Below are 24,534 nucleotides of genomic sequence, written 5' to 3'. Positions count from 1 at the left end.
AACTTAATCCCCTAAGCCCTTGTTGGGGCTTGTTTCTCTCCCTCCTTGCCTCCCTTCCTTCCTCCCTCCTTCGAGCACCCCTCAGAGTATAGACAACCGCAGGCGACAAAGAAACCTCAACTTCGATCCCTAGAGAAATCTCTTTTCAGAAATGTCGACCAAACCAAGTTTTGCTTTCCTTTTGGTTAGAGAAGTGTAAACATTTTCCTGGTGTTCACATATGGTAACTTCATATCAAATACAAACAGTTAACCTGGATATGATATCAGTGAACTTGACATCAAACAAAATAAACAAAAGCATTTCTACCTTTAAACTAATTTAGGCAATTCTTGGCAAAAATGTAAGTAACTATGACGTTCAACGGTCACTGTGCAAACTCATTTTGGCCGTATTTAAACCGGCCAAAATGTACATATTTTAAGTCTGGTTTCACCCCAGGGTAAAGTGTCACTTAAAGAACAAGCATCAACACTTTTCAGCGATCACTTTACTTTGGGGGTGTCCTGTTAAAAGCCTGGATAAAAAGATTACACTAAAAGGTGATTTGCCATCCAAGATGACTTGGACTAACTGATTTAGGGAGGTTTCAGGGGCAAAGGCTAGAAGTCTCTATTGTTTTCTAGATCCTTCTGACCACTGATAAGTAGAATCTGGGCCTTAAATGTAGTATCTATAACTCTAATTAGAATGGATAGATAATTAAAATACACATATACCATTGTTGAGAGAAGTTGCTGGTGGACCCTTTAAATAAATTCACCTTTTTCAATGTTACAACTTAAATTTGATATATATTTAATCAGCATTTTGTTCTTACCTCTTTCTTTTATCTTCTAAGTTCATACTACAAACACCATACATTTGAATGTCTGAGATTTCAGATGTGGATTAGTTCAAAATTATAGAATAGAATATTTTGTTGGCTAAATGACTACAAGCCATCAAGTGTCTAAGGTCGCAAACAAGTGTCAAATCATTACATTGAGCAACAGAGCCATGGTATGTTGATGCTAGATATGCATCAGCGTAGCAGTTTTTACTCTTGGTTTAACAGGTTAAATAATTGCCCATTGAGGTGTGATTTGTGACAAAAAAACGTTATCATCAAATATGACCCCATATTCGATGATAACGTTTTGTGTTGTTGTTGAAAAAAGACAAAGAGATCCTAAAATCTAAACAGTATCACATTTAATATACTCCTTAATGAGTTCAACACGCTCTGTAACATATGCAAAATACTGTGAGATGAAGATTGAAATGGCAGGCATATACAGGACATTATACAATATTTACAGTTACATAGTTTGAGATGAATGGTATGGAGGGGTAAATTTAATAACACATCAAAATAACCACAAGTATGTTGGAACACATCATTGATGGTTTAGGGAAAAATATAATATTGTTGATAAAATATTCCATATATTTGGTCATATATATAATCTTTACAATAATTCACCTTTATATATAAACTTAGATTCATGGGGAATACTAATACTTCTTCACTACTGTGTCCATCGACCTGCTTGTGAATCTACACTGCCATCTAGTGCTGCAACACAGTAAGGTTGCTGTGAGGGCATAGTCAAAACTCACCTCTTTCACAGTAAAAAATCATAATAAAAAATTGATTAAATATTCTAGAAATAAATTAATATGTAAAAAACATGTTTCACAATAAAATAAGACTAATTAATTTTTGGAATACTATGTACTTGACAATTGAGGAATTATCTGAAATACACATAGTAGCTCTACTCCAAAAGTACTTCGGTTAACTATACCAGTGTCTATATGTGGACAGCTGTATTGTAAACAAGCATATAGCAGGGTTAGGATTGCCAAATTTTATCTTCCTATTCTTGAATGCATGAACAGCACATTATAAAAGCATGAGAAATAATTAATAAGCAAAAAAGGTCAGGTGGAACTATACATGTTATAGTCTGCTATGATACATGAGGAAGCTGTTTTGCAACAGGAAAATTACATTAATATTCAACTAACCAAATCTGGTTGGCATGTAGAGTAAAGTCCACTATGTATATTTGCATTTGTGTACGTTTGTGTGTATGTGTGTGTATGTCCCCTGTTTTTAGTCAAATCTAAACCAATAAAATACGACTCAATAACTTCACAGAATACTGTGATGGGTTGAATGAAGGAAGTGACTGTTTTGCACTTCCTCCTTCAGCAGTGGTTGGCACCGTGAGGCGTGTCCTCCTGCTCAGGCCTCTTGGTGAAGACAGAGGAGAGCTGCTGCAGCAGCAGCTCCTGAGACGGGGTGCAAACCCCCTGCTGCTGCCTCCTTCTGGCCACCGGAGGTAACTGCATCTCCGTCTGGGATCGGAGCGAACAGGACCCACTTTCTGGGCTGTGGCAGGGGTCGTCGTCACTTCCTGACACCAGGGTGTCTAATGAGCCACCAGCAAGGGGCAGCAGGCCACTCCCTCCTTCCAGGATGTGAACAGGGTTGGGCCCGATCATGCGGTCCAGGGAGGCCGTCTTGAGGGGGAGCAGGGAGAGGGACATGGGCCGGTCGAGGACTTCCTGGGTCTCGGAGGCGGCGCTGGACAGGAAGCTGGTCTCCAGAGACTTGAGCACCTGCAGGCCGAAGTCGCCCACTTCCTCGTAGAGCGGCTCCGGAGGGGGAGGAGTCTCCGCACGCTCCTCAAACGAGTCCTGCTGCACCTTCATGGGCTGGAGCGTGGAGGAGAGACGGGCGGTTACCACAAGATCATACACCCCAGAGTGGGCTACCCACGCCATGAGATCCATGAGTCCATCATCGTATGTTTTCTGTAAGTTTTCTGTCCGATTTATTTGAAGTGGAGAAATCCATTCGAATTTACAGTATAGTCAACAGCATGAAAGAAAATATTGCACACTGTGACAGCTGTGCTTTAAAGGCAGCATGCAAACACGTCGTCAATCATTGATTCATACTCTCACATATTGAGAAGTACTTTGAGCAGACTATCCCTTTAATGACAAAAACACAGGTTTTACAGTTCAAGAAACAACAGGCTTCCTCTGCTGCAGGTGCGGCTATTGTTGTAGTATCATAGTGACAACACTGAGATAATCACCTCATTGGCTGAGCACAAAAGATCAAAACTCCAGGAAACTCCCTTTGTAAATGTGATTGGGGCTGGGACAGGTAGCAACACCACACGCCCATACCCCGCTAATTAATCTGAAAACACAAGTGAGGGTTGGGTGGAGAAGGTTGTTGACTAATCTCCGAGGTCAGCCTCAAGACAAGCAGCACAATGCTGCAGAACAATCTAGAAACCAGCTCTTCTTCCTACGCGTCCTGTTGTCCCCACATCAAACATACCCCTACATCCTGGTGGTGTCATATCAGGACGTAGAGGCTTCCAACAGGAAAAGGACGGGGAAAAGTTTGGCTGATAGAAATCTATCATGAGGAAACATGCTTCTTAAACTGGGACACTTGTAAAAAAGTGTTTTTGAAATGCAGATGATGCAGAACAGAGTTTGAAGTTTTTCATTTTGGTAATTTGGTCATATTGACATGTTTTTACTTGTTCCTTGACCTGCCTTGACTTTTGCGATCTCATTGTTGAAGTGAACGACCAAAACAATGTATGACCATGTTGAAATTAGAGGCCGAAAAGAGAACGAGACAGAGATACTTACGAAGAACATGGAGAGTGTCCTTCTGGCGTGTAACTTCCTCTGCAGGCAAAACAAAAATACAAGATGGAGAGTCTTAACCTCTGAGGCTTCATGTGGAAATCTGAGCAGAAAGAACGTGTTCGACTCTTCCAACGTACCAGGGTCTGATTGGCTGAGAGCATGGTGGAGTTGCTCTCGTCCCCGCGGATGGGCACGAGCGGCATGGTGCCAAACTTCTGCTTGGAGATGTCAGAGGAGGAGTGGCGCCGCAACACAGGGGGCCGGGAGTCATCGTTCTGCCAGGAGGAGGAGAAGGAGGTGGGAGAGGGGGGGGGAGGTAGAGATAGGTGGATGGAGATAAGTGAGAACTTAAAACTAAGGATAGGGATGCAAATGCGGCAGAACAAGGAGGAACCAGAAGCACGCACTAACACATGCATGCTCACACCCACACGGACACACACCTGTGCTTTCAGGAAACTAGTTATCCAGTCCCAGAGGTCAGTCTCTGAGTTACAACACAGGTACCTGGAGGGGATGAATTAGATGAGAGAGGGGCCGGAGGAGGCACAAAGCAGTGATTAGCTTTCTATTGAAGCGGGTGTGGAGGGGCAGACCCCAACACAACACATTACAAACCCTTGCCTAACAATACACACCACTTACATAACGGTCTATTTCAGGTAAGATGACCTCGAATACTGTATACACAATGAGGAAATCAGAGCACATCCTCAGGGAAAATACCCATTATGTACCAGAACAACTTTTTCAATATTTTCAACTAACTTGAGTTTTTTCTCGCTCTGAACTAAAGATTGTTTTGCCAAAAAAAGCAAAAGTTTGATGCTACTTACAGTTGGTGTTTGTCCATCATTATTGTAACCCCCCATCTAAAACAAAGAGTAAAATAACATGTATTTTTGTACATTTCCATGACTGGACAGGACATCCGGAATTCTGAGGCAAAACACAATAGAAGCGTTCTTACTTTGATGGAGCTTTCAGCTTTTTCCGGATTCCAATGTAGATTTTCATTGATTTTAGTGCCCACTCCTTTTCAGGCTTGATGCTCTGCAGGTACAGAAACACTGAACTCATTTGCTTTGCTTGTGAAACAACGTGAGTTCTAGTGCCCTTGGAAAGTAGGCTGTCTCCTTTTTTCCCACATTTTGTTGCTTTACTCAATAACCTTTTCCATGAGTCCCACCATCCACACAACATAAAAACTATGGGCAGAAAAAGAGGAAGTGGAGGCTGAACTCCACGCAGGCTGCTTCCTCCCAGACCTGTGTGGAGGCTGAGCTCCACGCAGGCTGCTTCCTCCCAGACCTGTGTGGAGGCTGAGCTCCACGCAGGCTGCTTCCTCCCAGACGTGCTGTACCTTCTTGTCCTTGAGCAGCAGCAGCTTGTGGTCCTTGATCTGGAAGGTGCGCTCCTGAAACTTGTTCCCCTGGAGGAGCTTGGGCGGTTCCTCTCTGCACTTCAGTAGCCCTATTTTCATGATGTCGTTCTGGTATGCTGTGACCCAAAATAATAATAAAATGATGTTAATAATCTTATCTTATCAGGTAAACTAAAGCACTTTTCCAGGCCCCATAGACGCTAGAATATAATTTCCTTTGGATCATTTATTATGAGTGCTTGAGTGTAATGCATTTACTGTATAATAAATCACTTGTTCCCTCTTTGGTGAAGTTCACAGACTTCAATGTTTTATTTCTATTGCTTCGTCTTTACTTACAAGTGAGGAGGTTGATCCCCTCTCCTCTGGGTACCCTCTTGACCACCAGGTAAGCGGAGCTTGGGTCGGCCATCTTACACCACTGCAGGGCCTGCTCCAGAACCTTCTCTTTGGGGTGCAGTGGTCGTTCTAGGATGAAAAGACAATATTATAGCACTTAATGGTGCTGGGACTGTGGATCCAACACTGTCTTGGTTATGTCTTTCCATGGCCAAAAGTGTTCATTCAGTTGTACAATTCCATAGTTTGACTCAGCAACATGGCATGAATGTACACCAAATCGATCCTTTCTCACATATTATTTATCATTACTATCTGGGTTCAATAAAACCAACTTGAACAGGCCAATGGTAAAAATAAGTGTTTCAAATAAGAAACAGTCTGTCATTTTCCATCACGAGACTGTCCTACTTCTCCAAATCTAACCTCAGTTCAAATCTCAGATCATGACCACAGGGCCATGCTAGCTTTTTAAAGTTTTGCTAGCTCTGTGCTATTTTTAGTATTTTTTTAAGCCTTAGACATAAAAAAAGTCTCACCGAGCTGTCCGTCTTCTATGGCCTCAAACGTCATCCAAACATCCTTCTCTCCCGCAGGCACGTTCCTCATGTACAGCACCTGGTTGGTCAGCTCTTCGGCACACATTGTAGGAGAAACCTGTCAGGACAACACATTCAGGTTAGGCCGGGGCTCGCAACTAACTTTAACAAATATTTATTTTCTACAAAAAGTTTTGAAAAACAGATGGGTGAGGCTACAGGAGTGTTGGATGGTGGAATGCGCCACCATGTGGCAAGGATTGTAACTGCACTTTCTTTTAAATTTAATTAACCTTTAACTAAACCTTATTCTTTTCATGTGTTTACCTTGAGTGTGATACAGCAGTCTGGTATCTTCATTTCCAAATAAACTTCAATGATCAAGTCCCCTGCCTGTGACAGCTGAGACAGAAAGGAGTCATTGCAGAAACTTAACAAACTTACACAAGGCCCTTAAAAATGATTGATTCTGTATACTGTGATCGCCCCTCCTTCACTTAGACAACCAGTTGTTACCTGAGTGTCTTTCCAGGTGGTGATGAGACTGATCTCCAGCTCAATCTGGGTCTGCTGCTCCTCATCAATCTGAATTCCACACAATCATACAGAAAGTATACTTAGCATGCCTTCCCATACTGTTCCACAGTTGTGGCAAAATGAAAATCTTCACATGAACATGTAAAAGCTGTCGCGAATGTAAAAAAAATTGGTTATGAATGATCTGTGGCGTAAGTTGTGTATCTAGCACTCCCATACTCACATCAAATACATACAGGTAGTTGTCTATGAGGTCCTCTACAATCTTAACCTCATGCTCTCCTTTTCCATCGGCCTGGAAAAGGCTTGGAGCGAAGAGCAGGGACAAGTTCTTTGTGCACATCTGGTTCAGATCAGCACACTTCTGGACTCTGGGGCAGAGAGAAGAACAGAGAAGATCATTGATTTACCTGCTGCATATCACCTACTGCAGTTAATGCGGTTGACGTTGTATAAGTAGGTAATGCATTTGTCTCAGGTTGAAAACCCCCCCTAAAAAAATATATATGATATATATATATATGAAAATATATATATTTTAAGTTCACAGGGGAGAGAGGAAACTGACCTGTACAGGTGACTGATGAGGGCAGCCAGAGTGGTCCTGTTGACTCTGGGTAAGCTATGGATGATCTCCTTGTACCTATCCAAACGATAGGTCTTCTGCGAGATTTCTACCAGGGCGACAGACGGCAGAGAAATCAAAACACATTTCTTTCGTTGATGTCGTCCATGCAGCACTTGAAAGTCCAGAATAGAAAGATGAACATTGTCGTGGTACAACTCACTAGCTGCATCCTTCCAGAGAGGGTGCAGCTCAGCCATGAAGATGGGGTCATCGATCTCACGGAAGAACCTCTTCAGCACGTCCGTCACGTCCTCGATGAAGTTGTCCCCGATCCGTAGCTTCACATTCCGGGCGTCCTTTCGGAACTCCTCCATCAGGAGTTTGATCCTGGACTTGGCTCCGTTCTTCCTGTAGATTCCCTCGTGGCCCAGGCCTAGAGGACACAGATGCATGACATCACTTCCCATCTGTGCACAGCTACAGAACTTTTTTTAATGATGTGGCAACATCTATTCCTTGTTACCACAAAATAGCCGTTTATCATTGGTTACACATGGACTGAGGATCCGGTGGATCAATGTTTAACGTTACAAATACCAAGCTTTTTCTAGAAGAATCAAAAGGATTTGTGATTTGAGTTTGGGTGTGACTCATAGTGCTTACTTACCATACTGTGTGATAAAGGCAATGCAGCTGTCTACGATGATAGGGATGTCGTTTCTGCTGAGCTGCTGTTCTCTCAGGGTGTTCCCCCTCCCTCCGGCAGCCCTCTGGATGTCTGCATACCACAAGGAGAAGTCTGTCCTGCCCACACCCTGCACATGCAGAGTCCTAGTAGAGGAAGAGCGTGGTAAGAGATGGTGGTAAACTGTAGGGTCTAAAGAACAATCAGGGGTCAAAGCAAATTAAAATGCTATTTAGTTAGTTCCATCAGCCAATCTGTCCAGGAATTTGTCCACCCAAATTGGCCTGTAAGATCTCGTTACTTAAAGTATTTGTTACTTACGTTTTGGTTTTCAAATATAGAAAGAGTAAACTTGCCTTCCTTTCTCCACCAACACCAGAATATCCTTTTTCTCATGGTTCTCATTCTCAGACACTATGCCTGTGACGCAAACGCAAAACACACATGTTAAACACAAGCGTCGTACAATAGCAATTGGTACATGCCACCAGCTGGCCCACTCACTGAGCTCCTGCAGTCGTTTGAGGTTGATGATGTCCTCGGCGGCGCCGTCGTTTCCAGGGCAGATGAACAGGTTGGACTTCTGCAGTACAAAGTAAGTCTCCTTCCACTGCTGGGGGTCCAGCATGGCCTTGTAGCGTAGGATCCCCACCCGCTCAAACTCCCTGGTCAGCAGGCAGTGACAGCTCAGGGGCGTGGCAGCCTAGAGTGGGTGGAGGCAGTATTTCAAATATATCCTTGCCATCGACCTTTCTTGCAGGAAGTATTATCAAGCATAATACTTGACTGCGTGAAAGCCAGGCTGTGGGAAGCAAGCTTGGTCCAATCAGATTTGTTAAGATTAGTGATCATGTGATCATCTCAAGGAAGGAAGAAAGGAAAGGGGGCAATTGAATAGAGTGCAACACAGGAAGTTCAACTGTGGCAGGATGGAACACCAAGGGGAAGGATCAAGTGAAAATACGTTTATGTTTAACAATAGGAACAACATGGGAGTTCAAGCAATGAAGACCACATTCCTGCACCCAAAGTCTATTCAAAACACCCAATGGTGTGCATTGCTTGATCAGATTACACACTCATTTTAAGATCAAAAAGTTGATTGTTTGAACAGAGAGGAATATAAGAAATATGAATGAGTAAAGAAAGCTTCAGGGACAAGAGGAGGGATTAATCTGGTACCTTCCCAATGGCTTTGACCCAGCTCTGTAGCGCTTCAGGTGTCTCCAAGCCAAATTGGTAAAGCTTATCGGATGTCAGGTATAACTCAAAAGTGTAGCGAAACCTACAGAATCAAAATCAAAATCATTTTAGCAATGTTTAAACTTAATGCAATTTACATGTTATACATGTGTACATGGCGGAGTCAGTGACATACCAGTAACCCATCTACATTCATAGACACATAATGAGTTGTATAGCTTCCAGCACCTGTCTATGAAGCCAGTGTTGTTGTGGCAGGAGGCTGGTCTGCTGACTCCCAGACACAGGATGTCTTTGACGTTGATCTTCAGACTGGGCTCCGAACACCTGTCCGATTCATAGAAAAGTATAGACCTCTCCACTGTGCACCAGAACTTCTGGAAGTCTGAGCAAACAGGAGGGAAGCAGAAACACTTTCAGTTCAGCTGTTGAAAACTCGTGGCAGCTGATACCATAAACGGGTTGGCTTTTCTTTTATATAACTAAACAAAATACAGAAAAAGCACAAGAAAATTGGAAATGAAAATTCTTTTTTCCTGGATGTAACAATTGACCAATGATAAACACACGTGTCTGTAAAATTCCACCATAAAATGACCGGTACAACAACCTACAGTAAGCATTTGTTGGTCCCACACAGTATTTTTTGTCCACTTTGTTCAGTAAAGACCTTTATACCAATGTCAGTGTGGAGGCTCATTCCAGTCTATTCAACCTGTGCCAAGAGCAGAGCTGCTGGGAGGGGGGCAGTGTAGTCGCCTACCTTCTCTGGTTTTGCGGGATAATGTGCCTTTGTTCGCCGAGCCTGACTTGTAGAGGTAGCCAGAATGCAGGACCGGCTGCATTATCTCGTCATAAACACTGGGGTCTGAGGAGAGGAGAGGATTCATATTATTTTTCTTTCCAAGTTTATTTGTCGGTCCACACCTCCATTCTCTGTAGTAGTGGGGAATGAGCATGGTATTTCATGTTCCGTTGTTCTGTCCTGCACAGGGTAGCTTCTACACTGTTAATGTTGGACTCAGACATGACTCTGGTCAGGCATACAGAGCACGCTCATTCATCACAAAGGCTCTCACACTGCCCTTCCAGGTTACTTTTCAGTCTAAGAGGAAACGGCTGGAGGGAAAAAACTCAAAGTCCACTGGCCCAAAGAGTGCTACATGCCTGAATACTCTCTCCTTGCACAGTAAAGTACCCTTTAAAAAACATTTCCGCTTTGTATTCACCTCATTGACAAGTCAAATAGCCTAAAAGTCCCTCAAATAACACCCATAATTTCATGTTTGGCATAGAAACATGATTTAGAAGTTTTTGCTGTACGGCTTTCACATTCCACATGGCCTTGGGACCACCATTAGGTTGCCTTTCAACTCAACCGTGCGGTAATTTCTTGAAAGCTTTCCCTGGAGGTTTAGAATGTTTTGCGCACCATGTGACCAGCAGGACTCTCACCTGAAGCACCATGGGAGTAGTAGTTTGAAAATGGAGGTTTGTCATATCCATTGGTGTCACAGAGGCGTGCCACCTCGGCATCTGTGAAGATCTGGGTCACGGTCTTCAGCAGGTTCTGCTCAGTCACTGCGGTGCACAGAACCTGGAGGGAACAGAGAGCGACAGGGAGACAAGAGAAGAGGATGACAGAGAGAGGAAAGTAAAGAAAGTAAAGAGGGTGAGATAAGGGGAAATACACATTCAGCAGACCCACCAGTAAAAGCATTTACTGCCACAGGACATTCAGGCCAAATTCCAACACAGCCTCCATTCAACGTCCCTTTATCTCTTCTCTATGGTCGCCCCTGTTCTTTTAAAGCACATTCCACTACGTTATGGTCTCTGGAGTCGGACTGGTAGCCTGGAAACATAGCAGCTATGGTGGTCACACCGGGACACATTCTGCATGTCACAGAGTTCAAACAAGTGAGTGTTTTATGTGTTTTGTTAGCAACCAAAGTTAACAGATACGAGATGTTTAAATATGTTAAAGGTCATTTGGGATTTAACAGTGGGTTACCATGTACATAAAAGATCAAGAATTTTTCTTCGGGTCTGGGTCTGACACTGTGGAATTCAAGTCTATGTAATTGTGAAAGCACAAATCAGCCCTTTCCTGTTTTACCCTCATAATACATCCTGGCCTCCTCTCCACTGGCATTAATGTGGTAAGCTATGGTAAGGTGACTGACGAGTCTTGTGCCAACCTTTAGCAGCTCCTCCTGAGTGTTGAAGCTAGGGTGGGGGCGGCGGTAGCGCCCCTCGCGGTACTTCTGGTTGATGAACTCCCGCCGTTGGTCCGGTGTGGCGTCGCAGTCCAGCTCGTCAGATGCAGACAGACGGGCCGCCCAGAACTCGTTGGCACGGTCGTTGCCGAGCATGATAAAAAGCTGTGAGCATGCGCACACAGCAATGCACGCACAAGCAAACATTCACAGCAACAGTCAGAAGTCAAGCTACAAAGAACTACATCTCACTCCCAGTATGTTTGATTCAATATGACATCCATAATAACACTATCTAGCATTTTACCCTGATAGGTGAACATCTATTTATATTCTGTTTTGAGTAGGGTAATGTATCCCTTTCATTGAAGAAATAATTGATCATTATACTCTTTTACTTTCATGATGAAAAGTGAGTCATTCTAACTGAAACCAAAGACAGGGTGTTTACCACAGAAATGAATAGGTATTTTTGCTACTGTGATAGGATGGATATATTTGAGATAAACTAGCATGAAGACTGCACCCTTGACTGACCAGCAATACCATTGGCATTGCTCTTCCACGGTTTAGGTTCCTTAATTCCTTCCTTGTATGCCTCTGCACCACCCCCCACCAGTACACACACACACACCTGCACAATCTCGTTGCTCCACACACTGGTGTCCAGTTTCAGGCTCTGTACTTTAGAGACCATTGTCCCAAGTCCTCGGTGCTGACCTGCAGGCAGAAAAGGAGACACAAAAGAGTCTGGCGATCACTCTGACAGCCCTAAACAGAGTCTTTGTGTTTGCAACAGGGGCCCTTACACCAAGCCTTCCAGCTATGCTAGCAGCTAAAATTTACACCTTGTTGAGGACCGTTGGTACAAAAACAACAGGAAGGAATGCAACGGTCTGAGAGTCACTGGTGTTTGTGTGTGTTCTGTTTCTCGGATGTGGCTGATGGAATAGGCAACCGGAATGGGATCAGGTAGCATTCCATTAGTGAAGTGAATCTAACACCTAACTTTGCGGTTCCTCACCGAAGGACTTGGTAATGACACCTGCGAGGCACACACAGAATTCTCCCTCTCTGCACATGTTGTATGTTGTCACAGTAACCACATGTCTGTCAGGCTTCTTAGTATGAAGTCATTCCCGCTGAACTGGAGTCTCACCTGCACAGTTCTTGCAGATGACAACACACAGATTGATGGAGGCCCAGTCTGGGTTTATAGCTTTACAGTCGGCACACATCTTGTTGGACCGGTTCGACCATATCTTCTCAGCGACCTCGTAGTCTGAAAGGGTCTCGGCTATGGACTCCTGCAGCGCCTCCATCCAGTCACGCTTGTCCCGGTCCGACTCAGCCGTAAAGCTGCAGGGGAGAATTTGAACTTTTGAACTTAGACAATCTGGTCTGGTACTCGCTGAACCGAGCCTATGTGGACTCAGCCTAGGTGGACTGGGAGTAGGTGACAAAGGGTGACAGTTACAGTGTGAGACAGTTAATGCTGTAATTAAGTTAGGTTTTAAGTATGGTAATTTTTGGTCACATCGATTTTAGCTGGAAGGAAGGAAAAATAGCAAATATTGGCAGAAAACTAAAACTGTTGTGCAATATGTCAGACACATGACAGTCAGTTATTCAAGTATGTCAGACACAAAGAATTTGTGCCACAGAAGATGGGAACATTCACCTGAAGGTTTTATAAGGAGTAATGAGGTCAAAGCTTTTATTCTTGCCATCTCGAATTGTAGCTCCTCTGGCTTCAATCAAAGTGATTCCAATTCCATTCTTAAAACACTGGATATGGAAAAACAGAATTCAAAACAGAGGGTGAAATTATGGATATTTATACATTAATTTTGCATACATGTAATTTTACTCTGAACAGATAATGTTTTTCCAATACACAGTGAAACTAAAACATCAAATACCATTATAATTCTATCACGTCACTTTTCAGAGGCAGTTTGTGTCACAAGACAGTACCACATTCCTACAAACCAACGGCACAGGAAGTCAAAGAATCATGTTCATCGAGGACAACGCCCTTGAGCGATGAGAAAGGTTAACAAGCAGGTTAACAGCCATCTGACAGGGGTCAGATGGCTGAGCGGTTAGGGAATCGGGCTAGTAATCAGAAGGTTGCCGGTTCGACTCCCGGCCGTGCCACACAACGTTGTGTCCTTGGGCAAGGCATTTCACCCTACTTGCCTCGGGGGGAATGTCCCTGTACTTACTGTAAGTCGCTCTGGATAAGAGCGTCTGCTAAATGACTAAATGTAAACAAGCGAGATGAGTTGCGCGGTGTGTCAAGGCTGTCATCACCTGCTCGCTCTTGTACAGCCAGATCTGTTCCGTGTTGATGGCTGTGTAGACTTTGGACTTGGTTCCCTTCAGTTCGAGGAAGCCACTCTTCTGGCAGTGGACCCCGGTGCCAAAGCGAGGCCGCCCGAACACCAGCTGGTCTTTCACCCTCTCCTGCAGTGTGCTCACCCACCTGTGTCTCTGTGCTGATAGGTCATGGATGAAGAAAAGAAAAAAACGTTTTACTTTTTGTACATTTATTTATTCTTTTGCATCATGCTATGGTTAGCCACTTGGACATCAAAAAAGAAGCAGAAAAAAGAAACTGTAGCATAAGCGAGACATACACACCACAGAAAACTGTGGTAAGGGGTTTCAGACAGTAGTCTGGTTAGAACCAGTGTGAACAAAAGCTACAGTTCAAAGTTCACCCTGAGTATGATTTGTTTGAGATTTTACACTTCATAAGCAGGCTGAATGGGTTGTACCCCCACAAACTATACCCTGGCTCTAAAATCATCCTTTCTCACAGACCACTATAACCTAGTTTTAGCACTCGTCTCGTCAGCATTATTGGGTCAGCTTTTGTCTCTGTAGTTAGTGGTCGTCACACTGCAATCTATAGGAAATGGTGTGTGTGTGCGTGTGTGAATGTTGTGTTTACCTTCGTTATCAGCCCGGAAAATGAACGTCCTGTGACTTGTCACTATCTCAAATTTATTGTCTTTGGCCACCCGGGCCATTTGTATAGCGGCCAATGGGATCACTCCTTTAGGATAAACATCCTGGAAAACAGGGATTGGATAAAATTAGTAAATACTGGGATGTACTGTATATTGACAAACAACTATTAAACATATGAGAAAAAATAGAAACTAAGTACACACATACATATGTAGTATAATATACCTTAATCTTTACAATATTGGAAAAGAAACACATTTTTGTTACCTTCTCACTGCCAAAGTACATCAGATTTTTGCCATCAAACTTCACAAAGCGCTTCTGGAACACATAATTCCTAAAGGGCCGAAAACAGAATCCCAGAGATATACAATGTTACTAATAATATATTAAAGTCCCTGGGGGATATTTGCTGAATGATGGTGTTGTGATAAGTGAAACATCACAGACAAAAGCCATACAAAGAAACCACTGAACTGGATAAAACAAAATTTAACATTGAAAAGGTCAGAAAGAGAGGAAATGAGACGAAAGGGATACAAGCTAAGCCTTAACAGCTACGCAGAACTACTGAATCACCATACTACAGATTAAAACGACAGAGGGGGAAAAATTATACAAGAAACAGGAAGACTGAGACACACCGCTTGCGTTTTGTGGAGAGGACAGAAACCAAGCACAGACAGTTCCGCAGAAGGGAAGAGATGCAGGGAGGAGAGGAGGATAGGAGAAGCAGGCCCAGTCCCTGGGCCAGACCCAGGCCAGATGCTGGCCAGGCGTACCCTTGAGGGGACAGCTTATCCAGCCAGCCGCTGATGATGGGCGCGGTGCGCTCTGAGAACGAGGTGTAGCTGGCGTAGGGGGAGATGGTTAGTTCGTCATCATGCTCAGTGGGGTAGAGGTGGGGGGGCAGGGAGAGGCAGCGCAGGGGAGGGGTGGGCTCTCCGACAGTGCAGTAGCCCTGGGAATCACTGTGGAGGGCGTGGGAGAGGCGCTTGGACTGCAACAACCTTCCTCTGCTGCAGACATGGAAACACACACGTAGATAGTCATAGCAGGTCAAAAACACTTTAGAAATACTGACATGGTCAAATACAGTCAAATGGTTACCCATGATCCTTTGCATGGTTGCCCTCCTCCTTTCGTGTCATCCCTGGTCCTCTACCTTCACTTCTTGTTCTTTCCACCTGGATTTACACAAACAGTTAGCCTGGTGTGTGTGTGTGTGTGTGTGTGTGTGTGTGTGTGTGTGCGTGTGTGTGCGTGTGTGTGCGTGTGTGTGCGTGTGTGTGCGTGTGCGTGTGTGTGCGTGTGTGTGCGTGTGTGTGTGTGGAGGTCTGATGGTTATGGGGTGTGGCACACACACTTTTACCTCAGAGTGTTCCAGTTGCCAATTGTTTAGGAAGACTGTTTCACAGTATGGGCTGATCTCTTCTTCAGGGTCCTCAATGGGAACTGAGGAGGGAAATGAAGGTAACTGTGTACCCTAGCTGACCCTCTCCACATCCATCATATTATAAATAATTAAACTAATTCAATTAAAAGTGTAAACTACTTTTAAATGTACAAAAGAGACACATGGTGCTTACCTCCTAGATGGGACACAGTGTTGCTGTTGACACAGACAAAAAAATATATGACTTAAATATGTACTCATCTTATATTAATATACTATTGTAAATATATGCTTATAATTTCAAGTTCTATCCCAGACCTTCAATCACAATGCAATGTTTATAAACAGATATTTCATGCGTTTGCTGTCGTACCCGTGTCTCTCCGGAGTCCGTTCCAGTGCTTGTCTAGGTGGGGGAACAGGCAACGCGCCCTGGCTCCTCCCACCACCAGGGGCAACGCCAACTAAAGTGCCACAGTAGATCTCATTTGAGACCATCTCGATTCCACTGCCTGGAGAACAGCAGGGGGGAGACGCGGACAGAGAGGAGGAGCATCGGTGGTCATCATGGTTACATGGGGAGGAGGAAGAAGAGGAGGACAAGGAGGAGGAGAGGGGTAATGGGTTGGCAGGCTGATCAGTTTCGGACCTTCCAGAGGGTGAGGATGTTGGGGATACCCTGATCGCCGAAGGGGGGACCCCTCGGTTGAGCCTGGGGGGTACAGGGGGCAGTGGCTCTGTCAACGCTGAGCCACTCAGCCTCCTCTCCCCCAGGCTCTGTCTTTGGACGGGGGCAGAGGTCGCCTGGTCGGGGGTCTCCCCTGAGTTCAAGCCCTCCAGAACAGTGAAGCATAGGGATTCCTGAGAAGGTTTCCTCCCTAGCTGAGAGGGCTCTGGTGTTGCTAGGCAGGATAACTTGGGCAGTTCTGTCGTTCTACGTCTGTAGAACACAGTTCTAGGTTTGGGCACCGGCTTCACCATGACCTTGCTCTGCTCCGACCCTGAGTTAGCTAGCATGGCGGAGAGGTTAGGAGCCGAACTGTTCCGCAAAGCTTCAAAGCGGGTGGGATCCCCTTTTTGATTGGACGGGGGGTTTGTCTGTCTGGGTAGTGGCAAACGAATATCTGAGTCAGACTGGCGACGGTGCAATAATTGACTGGTCTCCGTTTTTTGATGGTGATTAGTCCTCTGAGCCTCTGCTGAATGCTGATTGGCTCGTTTGATGTGGCTGACCAATCGGAGTATTCTCTTCCTGTGTCCGGTGGCTGTCACGCCCACCCTGGTGAGGGCCTCATGGTCCAGGTGGGTGAAGTCCCTGGCCTGTAGGAAACCAGATAGATGGAATGCGTTCAGGTAGCGTTCCAGGTGGATGGTGGCCAGCAGAGTCTCAACAGGCGTGCTGCCATCCAGCGTTGCCATGACGACCATGGGCACGAGGTGGAGGTCCGCCAGCGGGCAGGTCAACGGCCATCACACACCTAGAAGAGGAGCACACTGCACTCCATCTGAAATGGATGGGAATAAATAAGTAGAGTATGAACATTAAAGTAAATAAATGCATGAAGTAACGACATTACAGTCTGATATATTTTATGTGTGTTACAACCAAGTCACTTTATTCAAGAATAACTAATGTAATTGTTTTCTTTCTTCAGATATTTGTTTTGCTGATTTAGAAGGCAAGATTTACTCTGCATATGAGCCAAACTAGCACAGACAGTCATTTCAGTTGGTGATGTCAGGTAATATAAAACCCTGTCATCTCCGGAGCGTTCAGCATGTTGAGGGTCACCCCCAGCAGGGAGGGAGCATGTCCTGATCCCACTGGTAGTGCATCATTTATCAGTCTCATTTTACGACCCCACTGAGGGCAGGAGAGGGTTAATGACTCGGCCATGTTTGGAGAAAAAAAAGACGTGCTGTTTTTAAAGGACTGAAGTGGCATTATGTGACATTACAATCCCTGGAGGTCAAGACCCCTTCTTCCAGACCCCTTAAAAATCACAGATATGGAAACAAAAGGCTGATGTCATTGATGGGACAAAGTAAGTGGATTGTTCCTATTTGAAACGGGCATGAACTGAAGTCAGCAGGGATGGGACACAAGATGGCCATCAGGCCTTGTTTACCACAGACATGAGAGAAAAACAAATGCAACGTAAAGACTTAGTCTGCAAATTGGCTTTGGTAATTGTCTGAGACTTAGAGAGGGCAAATGGGGAATATGCACGTGTTTTGTTGATAAATCATCGATTGGGGGGAAAAAACGTTGGTTAGAATGAACTGAAGTAGCAGTCCACATAAGAGGGTGGTGGTGGTGTGTCCAGATGGGAAGGGGGGAAGGAAAAAACCCAACCCTGCAACCGGGGTGAGGCAAGCTGCTGGCGGGAGTGTGTATGTGTGTGTGTGTGTATTTGAGAGTTTATGTGTGGCTATGGGTGTGTGTGTGTGTGGGGGGGGGTTGGTCCTGTCTTTGATAGCTCTCTGCGCAGACATTTCCGGTGAAAGCTGGGAATGCATTAAGTTTTAATGTATTCAGGCTACTTCTCACAGGGCTTGGCTGATGTGTGTGTGTGTCCCTATTGGTGACTCAGCCTGACAACACAGGAGTTGAGAGAAGAATCTCAAGGCCGAGTGAGGCTCTGTGCCAGATTGGTGAGTGGGAGGCATACAGTCACACACTGTATGGTCTGTCTAGTCCGGTGCGACAAGGAGGGGGCAGAGTTTGGGGGAGAATACATTTCCGTCAATGGCAAGTCAACTGAGGCTGTTAGTGTGCTATTTCAAGACGTTCACTCAATTCAATTTAAAATCAAACCGATATTTAAGTTTCCCTCTTTGAAAACAAATTTGTGCAAGAACACTAATTTTACTACAGTGTAGTATAATGGTGGCTGTAGTCATTGAGGAGGTGGTGGTGGTGGTGGGGGGTGGGGTTCTCTGTCCTTGGGAAGTAGATATCTGCAGGGTCAAAAAGAAAGGAAAAGCCCAGCAGTGGGAAGCTGCTGAAAAGAAACCTCTGACATACATCCTTCTCTTCCTGTGTCAGTGCTCTGGCAGCTAACCTCTGGCCCCGGCTTGCCGAGCAGATGTCTATGCTCTGCTACCACAGAATTCTGATTTGCATGCTATGCTAAGCTAAGCTAAGCTAGTATAGGCTACGTGGTGGGTCCAGGGCTGGAAGCCCATGACCTATGCTGAATAAAGGCTGACCTGGGGAAAGCAGCAGGAGAGAAATAGGCGGCTCAGAGGATACGGACCCCACCCATCCCACTTCCACCACATACACAGGGAAGGAGGATTACTGGCGGAGTAAGGCCTCGACAAAGAGATGAAATTTAACACTGGAGAGGAACCGCGACACTTGTCTACATGGCAGCCATCTTGTGTGGGAGCAAATTTCTATGTTATACAATATAACAATAAACAATACGGATATGATTCACTTCTGTACAAGCTTTGTGTGTATGCATGATGATTCACAACATATTTTTATGGCCAAGGACAACTGTCTTCTACTCATACTTTAACCAAAATATAAATGATTTTGTGTCAGGGCATTTAGAAAATAAATCCCATCACAGTCAGCTAGGATTAAAACAAATTCAAATAGTCAAAGCTTCTTTTTTGGGGGAGAACAATTAAATGTTATCCCAGAGGAAAAATATCACCGGTAGTCAATGTATAGGGCTAACCGAATGTCAAAATACCAACTGTCTCTCCAAAGGACACCAACCACAGGCCCAAACCATTACAGTGGAAAAAGGATCAGTCGGGCACAACCACAATAAGGAACTATTACACTTAAAACGTAAAAAGCCAGACCGCAGCTTCTGCTCTGACCTGCTGACCACTGTGCACCGAGGAGGAAGAGCTGTTCTGTACTGCAACTTAAGACAAACAAAGTTGTGTTTTAAAGGCAAACGGTCAGTAATCCAGTGTCCACACTGCAACACTAGTGTGCTTGTTGGGTTAGAATCAGAATCGTGTTTAATCGCCAAGTAAGTGGTCACAAACAAGGAATTTACTTTGGTGGGCAGGTGCATACAGTGAACATTTAAAAATAATTAACAAAATAAAAATGTTATGTCGAAAATATACAACAAAATCAAATAAAATACTAGGGCTATACAATATAATATCAAATACGATAAATACAATTATATAGAAGAAAAAAAAAAGAGCCGAGAGGAAGAGGAAGACGATGGAGTTGAAACACTCCAAGGGACATTCTCACACCTGTTGTCCTTAGTAGGACACATGGAGAGCTGCCAAAAAAGTCAGCCTTGTCACTGGCCTCTACTATGACAACATAGGTCACACTCAGTCAATGCTCAAAATATTATGCAAGAAGCATTTCATCCTTCAACTACTAAAGGCTTAAGGCTGGAGCTAGGATTATTGTCAGAACCAAATTACAATATCTGCAATACGGTAATTAAGTGATTTTCATTAAGGAATCCATTATCCTCAATTTCCTATTTCAGACAGCTGTTATTCAGTTACAGTCACTCCCAGTACCATCAGAAATTCCTCCACAAAGAAGCAAACAAATAAACAGACTCCTCCTCTTTCCTACCTCCCCTTTCTAACTGTCCTTATCTGTGAGGCACATCAGAGCTGCTCAAAACACAGGATACAGCCGTCCCTCAAACACTGACATCATGGTGGTGGAAAATTCTCTCTGCTCCCTTTCTCGTTTTTCTCTCTCCCTCTCTCTCGCCTTCTACTCACCCTCCTTGGTCCTGTTCTCATCACTAATCCTACCTCCCTCTTCACCCTTGCTCCATTCAACTCCGACACCTCCCTCCCCCTCCCCCCTCTTTCCCACTGTAGAGTCCAGAGGAAGGGAACCACCCTGACGGTCAACCAGATCAAGGATAAACAACAAAGCCCTCTGACACCCACAAAGTCCTAACATGTAGGCTTGATTAACTTCAACACACTGTCAGAAGAACAACTACAGTAGCTGCCATTGCCTAATGGACAAATGCTACTTCAAAGCAAGCGATTGCAGTATATGACACGTGATATAAGTTGGAAGAGTAGGATGATGACACAGAAGCAAAGTAGCAGACAGGCTCTTCGTTCCAGTTTCATCAGTTGGTTAATACTCTGCAGTGAGGGCGGCAAGAGGAACAGAGATGTCACAAATCAGGTCCCCACTTCCACAGTGACAGAAGCTCAAAACCACAAGAGATACTTCTCAGATCTTGCAGAGCTCTCCGCCTCAATCCAACTATAATGTGATCAATGAGTTACTTGTGACTGCTGAATAATAAAACACCCATAATGCTTTGCAAAGTGATTGCTGGTCTGTTTATAACTGAGGCACTGAACCAATGTTATTGGTTTACATAAAAGCATCTCAAGGCATGATCATCTTGGCAGAATTTCACACCAACTTCCCTTTATGGCTCATTTGGAAGTGTGCTTAAGAGGTGTTAATGGCCCAAACACGAGGGCCTAGTTTCCACAGACTTGGAAGAAGCCTTGTCCCAAGATCAGAGAAAAATGTAATGAAGATCTCAATTGAAAAGGTTTTTAGGCAAGGCTTAATCCTTGTCTGGGAAACTGAGCCTATGTAATCAGGCTTCAAACCCTGTGTGGTGTTGCCAAACCATCTTTATGAGCACAGTGCTATTACCAAGTTAAGCATTACAAACCCATCATTAGCACCCTAAAACAGGGCTAATGCACAAGTCAAGTAGGAAGAGCAGTAACTTGATGTGACGGATGGCTCACATAGCGCCTCTGAACCTAGCACACAACAACACCAACAAGCAGTGTGTCCAAAATGCTGTCTTCCTCAAAAATGACAAATTAGGAAACAACATGAGATCGCAACCGCCTGGCAGCTCAATCTACATGCAAAAGCATCCGTTCCCACACTTTGTGGCCTAGTCGGGCCACGCAACTAAACACAGGACTGTGTCTCAATGTTCCTCTCCGATTCCCACACCGTTCCAACGCCATCTTCTCAGATACAGTATGTCCCCTAACAAGTCCCTCACGTCTCACTGGTGACCACAACTCAAACAATCAGAGGAAGCGCCTGAAGCCCTGAGTGATCCGCCAAAAGACTCGAGGAGGCCTCTGGGATAGCGGGGGTGCGAGGTGGGGGGGTTGTATATAAATAACTGTGAGGCTCTATTGTGAGACACAATATGTCATTGTTTGTTCCACGCGGGCTAGCTGGGCCATGGCTCAGCTATGTCACTGCCTAGATGACAGTACAAGCTTGTGTGTGTGTGTGTGTTTGTCTGTGTGTGCGCATCGCCCCGCTAATAGACGCTCTGCTCTCTCAGTCATCTTTAAACCCTCTCTTCGATCAAAACATCTGACGGAGGAGAACATTGTTTTTGTCAAAACACTTTCTCTTCCTTATAAGAAGGAGGAAAAACAAGAAATACAGCTTAAATGAGATGATGGGCCCGCTTTAGTAAACCTATAGTTAGGTACTGTAATTACCATTGTGACTAGTAAGAAATTCCAAGTGTCATTCAAAATAGTAGTGCACAGCACTGAGCAACGCTCTGTGCCAGTCTGTGAATGTGGAAGATCTGTTTATTTATAAACTCATTCTTTGACAAGTGAAGCAGTTCCTTACACTAAGCTTGTAAAGTCCAAACCACAGCAACCGTATTGTTCAATTTTAGTCACCAGCAGAGAATATTTAGCCCAAGCTGTAAAATGTTGACTGTAAAAATTACAGTGACTTGATGTAGGATGTCTTTTAAAAGTGTCCGTCTATCTAAAGAGTCATAGCCTTATCTGCCTGTTTCTGCTATGTGTGAATGTGAAAAACTGTACAATATGGGAAGGGAATGCTTTAGCTTTGCGTACTTCCTAGCCAGATAGGAAGTGTGTTTGGGTGTGTGTGTGTCTGAGTAAGATGTGTTTTTGTGTGCTGGTTTGTGTGAATAAGTTCTATAGATGATAATCAGTTCAAAAAATCAGGTTCAAAATGCAATTACAGCACAGTTGTGTGCAATTTCTAATTGCTGTAAAAACACAAACACTGATAAGACAATAAGTCTGTCTAACTGTGATACCACTGTATTTTGAGAGAGCATAATGACTGACATCCTGTGTACTTGGGTCCTCACAGTCTAAGGAACGACTTTGTCTGCAATGACACAGTGGGAAGTTTGTTCAGTGGAAGTTTTAGAGAGAAAAAAACTAGCAAAGTGAAAAAGACTGGGTTATCAAACTACACACATTAGAAACATTGTACCTGCAGCACTCAGTCAAAAGTCTTGTGGTTTGTCGCAGAAGTTTTTTTCTTCTGTGGTGTATGGAGCAAAGAGCCTATTGCTTAATTACATAACTTTCAATGACCAGTTTGACAAGTGAAGATATATGATGGAACAATTGAAATTCATATTAATTTTAGCCAAAGTATTTCCTGTCTACGGCTTCAGCGAGACTGTGAACAAAATGGTATGCTCCCGAGCTACTATGAGGACACCAACAAACAGTGCAAAACAATCAAGCATGTCTCCATCATCAGCCCTTTTCAACTGTCCAACCTCTGAGTTGTATTGTGCATCGTACAACGTGCCGAGCCTCCAATCTGACTCCGCTCTGACGATGACACAATGTCAGTGGTCCTCAGAATTCAGAGGTCGTGTCAGCTGTGGGTAAACAGAGTTGCCTGTTGCTCAGTCAAATGCTCAGTCAATGTTTTCATGTCAACACATACGGTACTGTGAGCTCAGCAGTGAATCTAAAAGTGTGAATTACGCTATTTGGAAGAATTTACTTTTAAACGTATGTCGTCTTGTCTGAGAAGTTTAGATGATCAGATACCAAACATGAAATCTGCAGTTGACTGTGGAACCACATTGAACAGGGACTGCATTCTGTTTACATGGAAATTACATGGGTGGCACTGGTGCCTCGTGCCTAAATGAAATTTGGTTGTGTATGTAAATATATATATTTTATTTAACATGATGCAGAAAAATCCAATGCCACACTTAAAATGTCATTCCATATACACCATTTAATCGAGTGAAATAATTACCACCATCTACTCGTCTAGCCCACAATTCTCAATCACTTGCAGACGCTTCAAACGCTTCAAATTTAGCCTATCACATAAAAAAACTTGAAATGTTATATCGTGTTATTCAGTTCAGAAAGATTTTCACTCTAGAACTGCAAAAAACACTTTTCACGTTAAGGCATATCTACGTTCAATCACAACTCGTGGGATGTAACCCTTTAGTCTACGAGATTTCTAAAAATGAATGACTCGGATTGAGATAAGTGATATTTTCAGTACTATTAAACATGCATATGTTTTACCTTTGCTTTGTTTTTTGTTGTATGCAGTTGGTATCCCAATCCCTTGTGAATGAATTGCTTGCTTAATTCCTTCGCCTTGGCAACAAGCGCTCATGACTTGAGCTGAGGAGCCCAGACCCTGTCGGACTCGGCAAGTTTGTAGCAATGATTAGTTCAGTTCGCATAGCATCAAGGCGATCTTAAAGGGAAAGGCGCCTTTGCGATCTGGCCAACTTTTAAAGTTCCAAATCACAGAGACAAGCACCCCGTGTCAACTCCATAGGCAAAGACCAAAGAAGTTTATAAATAGTGAAAAGTGAAGTAATAGACGTAGATCACATCTCACAATTTATTCACAAGTTTCCTCTCTTTCCATTTTCGGTCTAATGAGAGCTAAGAGAAACGCATCGTTATCCTTGGCAAAGTAGACACACCCTTATTCTGTAATGAGACACGAACAATTAAAGTTGACAATTACGGTCATTTTCACAATTATAGTTAGAAAAGGTTATATAGGTTATCTTATCGTCATTAAACAGAATGTAAATAACCTGAATAACCTGTCAATGCTTTTGGGGGACATTTATTGATGATTATACATCCACAAGCAGGCTACTGGTATGGTCCAAAAGAGTGGGAAGTCGGAAGAAATTATTTTTTAAGTTCCAATAGAAGTTAGCCTTGAAACAACAGCACCAGGCCTGTAGTGTTTCGGATAAATCAC

General features: G+C 43.9%; 1 protein-coding gene across 2 annotated transcripts; it reads right to left on the bottom strand.

Annotated features, from left to right (window-relative positions):
- Positions 1 to 1,180: 1,180 nt before the first annotated feature.
- On the bottom strand, positions 1,181 to 24,179 carry arap3 (ArfGAP with RhoGAP domain, ankyrin repeat and PH domain 3). Of its 2 annotated transcripts, none has more exons than XM_062476081.1 (34): positions 23,832 to 24,179; positions 15,892 to 17,023; positions 15,712 to 15,734; positions 15,495 to 15,577; positions 15,233 to 15,309; positions 14,905 to 15,141; positions 14,390 to 14,459; positions 14,103 to 14,223; positions 13,460 to 13,644; positions 12,825 to 12,931; positions 12,303 to 12,502; positions 11,778 to 11,863; positions 11,126 to 11,308; positions 10,380 to 10,521; positions 9,688 to 9,792; positions 9,153 to 9,309; positions 8,904 to 9,006; positions 8,226 to 8,424; positions 8,078 to 8,141; positions 7,704 to 7,867; positions 7,257 to 7,469; positions 7,037 to 7,142; positions 6,692 to 6,839; positions 6,448 to 6,516; positions 6,259 to 6,333; positions 5,932 to 6,049; positions 5,393 to 5,521; positions 5,033 to 5,169; positions 4,640 to 4,722; positions 4,506 to 4,541; positions 4,113 to 4,176; positions 3,807 to 3,944; positions 3,670 to 3,708; positions 1,181 to 2,706 (listed from the first exon to the last, which is right to left on the bottom strand). In XM_062476081.1, exons 2-34 carry the CDS (start codon positions 16,944 to 16,946, stop codon positions 2,197 to 2,199), a joined length of 5,226 nt encoding a protein of 1,741 aa, XP_062332065.1. In that variant the 5' UTR covers positions 16,947 to 17,023; positions 23,832 to 24,179; the 3' UTR covers positions 1,181 to 2,196. The 2 variants fall into 2 exon arrangements, with proteins under 2 accessions (XP_062332065.1, XP_062332066.1); XM_062476082.1 differs by having other exon boundaries at positions 8,078 to 8,135.
- Positions 24,180 to 24,534: the final 355 nt, after the last annotated feature.

This window comes from Osmerus eperlanus, chromosome 13, assembly GCF_963692335.1.
Source record: "Osmerus eperlanus chromosome 13, fOsmEpe2.1, whole genome shotgun sequence".
NCBI classification, from domain to species: Eukaryota; Metazoa; Chordata; class Actinopteri; order Osmeriformes; family Osmeridae; genus Osmerus; species Osmerus eperlanus.
The sequence above is the reverse complement of the archived record's forward strand: the minus strand, read 5'-3'. Positions and strand labels throughout refer to the sequence as shown.

Excerpts from the sequence above, each read along its gene's own strand:
- arap3 (XM_062476081.1), bottom strand. The coding sequence starts at position 16,946 with ATGGTCGTCATGGCAACGCTGGATGGCAGCACGCCTGTTGAGACTCTG. Across the intron at positions 15,142-15,232 it reads AACCATGCAAAGGATCATGG|CAGAGGAAGGTTGTTGCAGT; the intron begins GTAACCATTTGA and ends CCATGTCTGCAG. Across the intron at positions 2,707-3,669 it reads GGACACTCTCCATGTTCTTC|CCCATGAAGGTGCAGCAGGA; the intron begins GTAAGTATCTCT and ends TCCACGCTCCAG.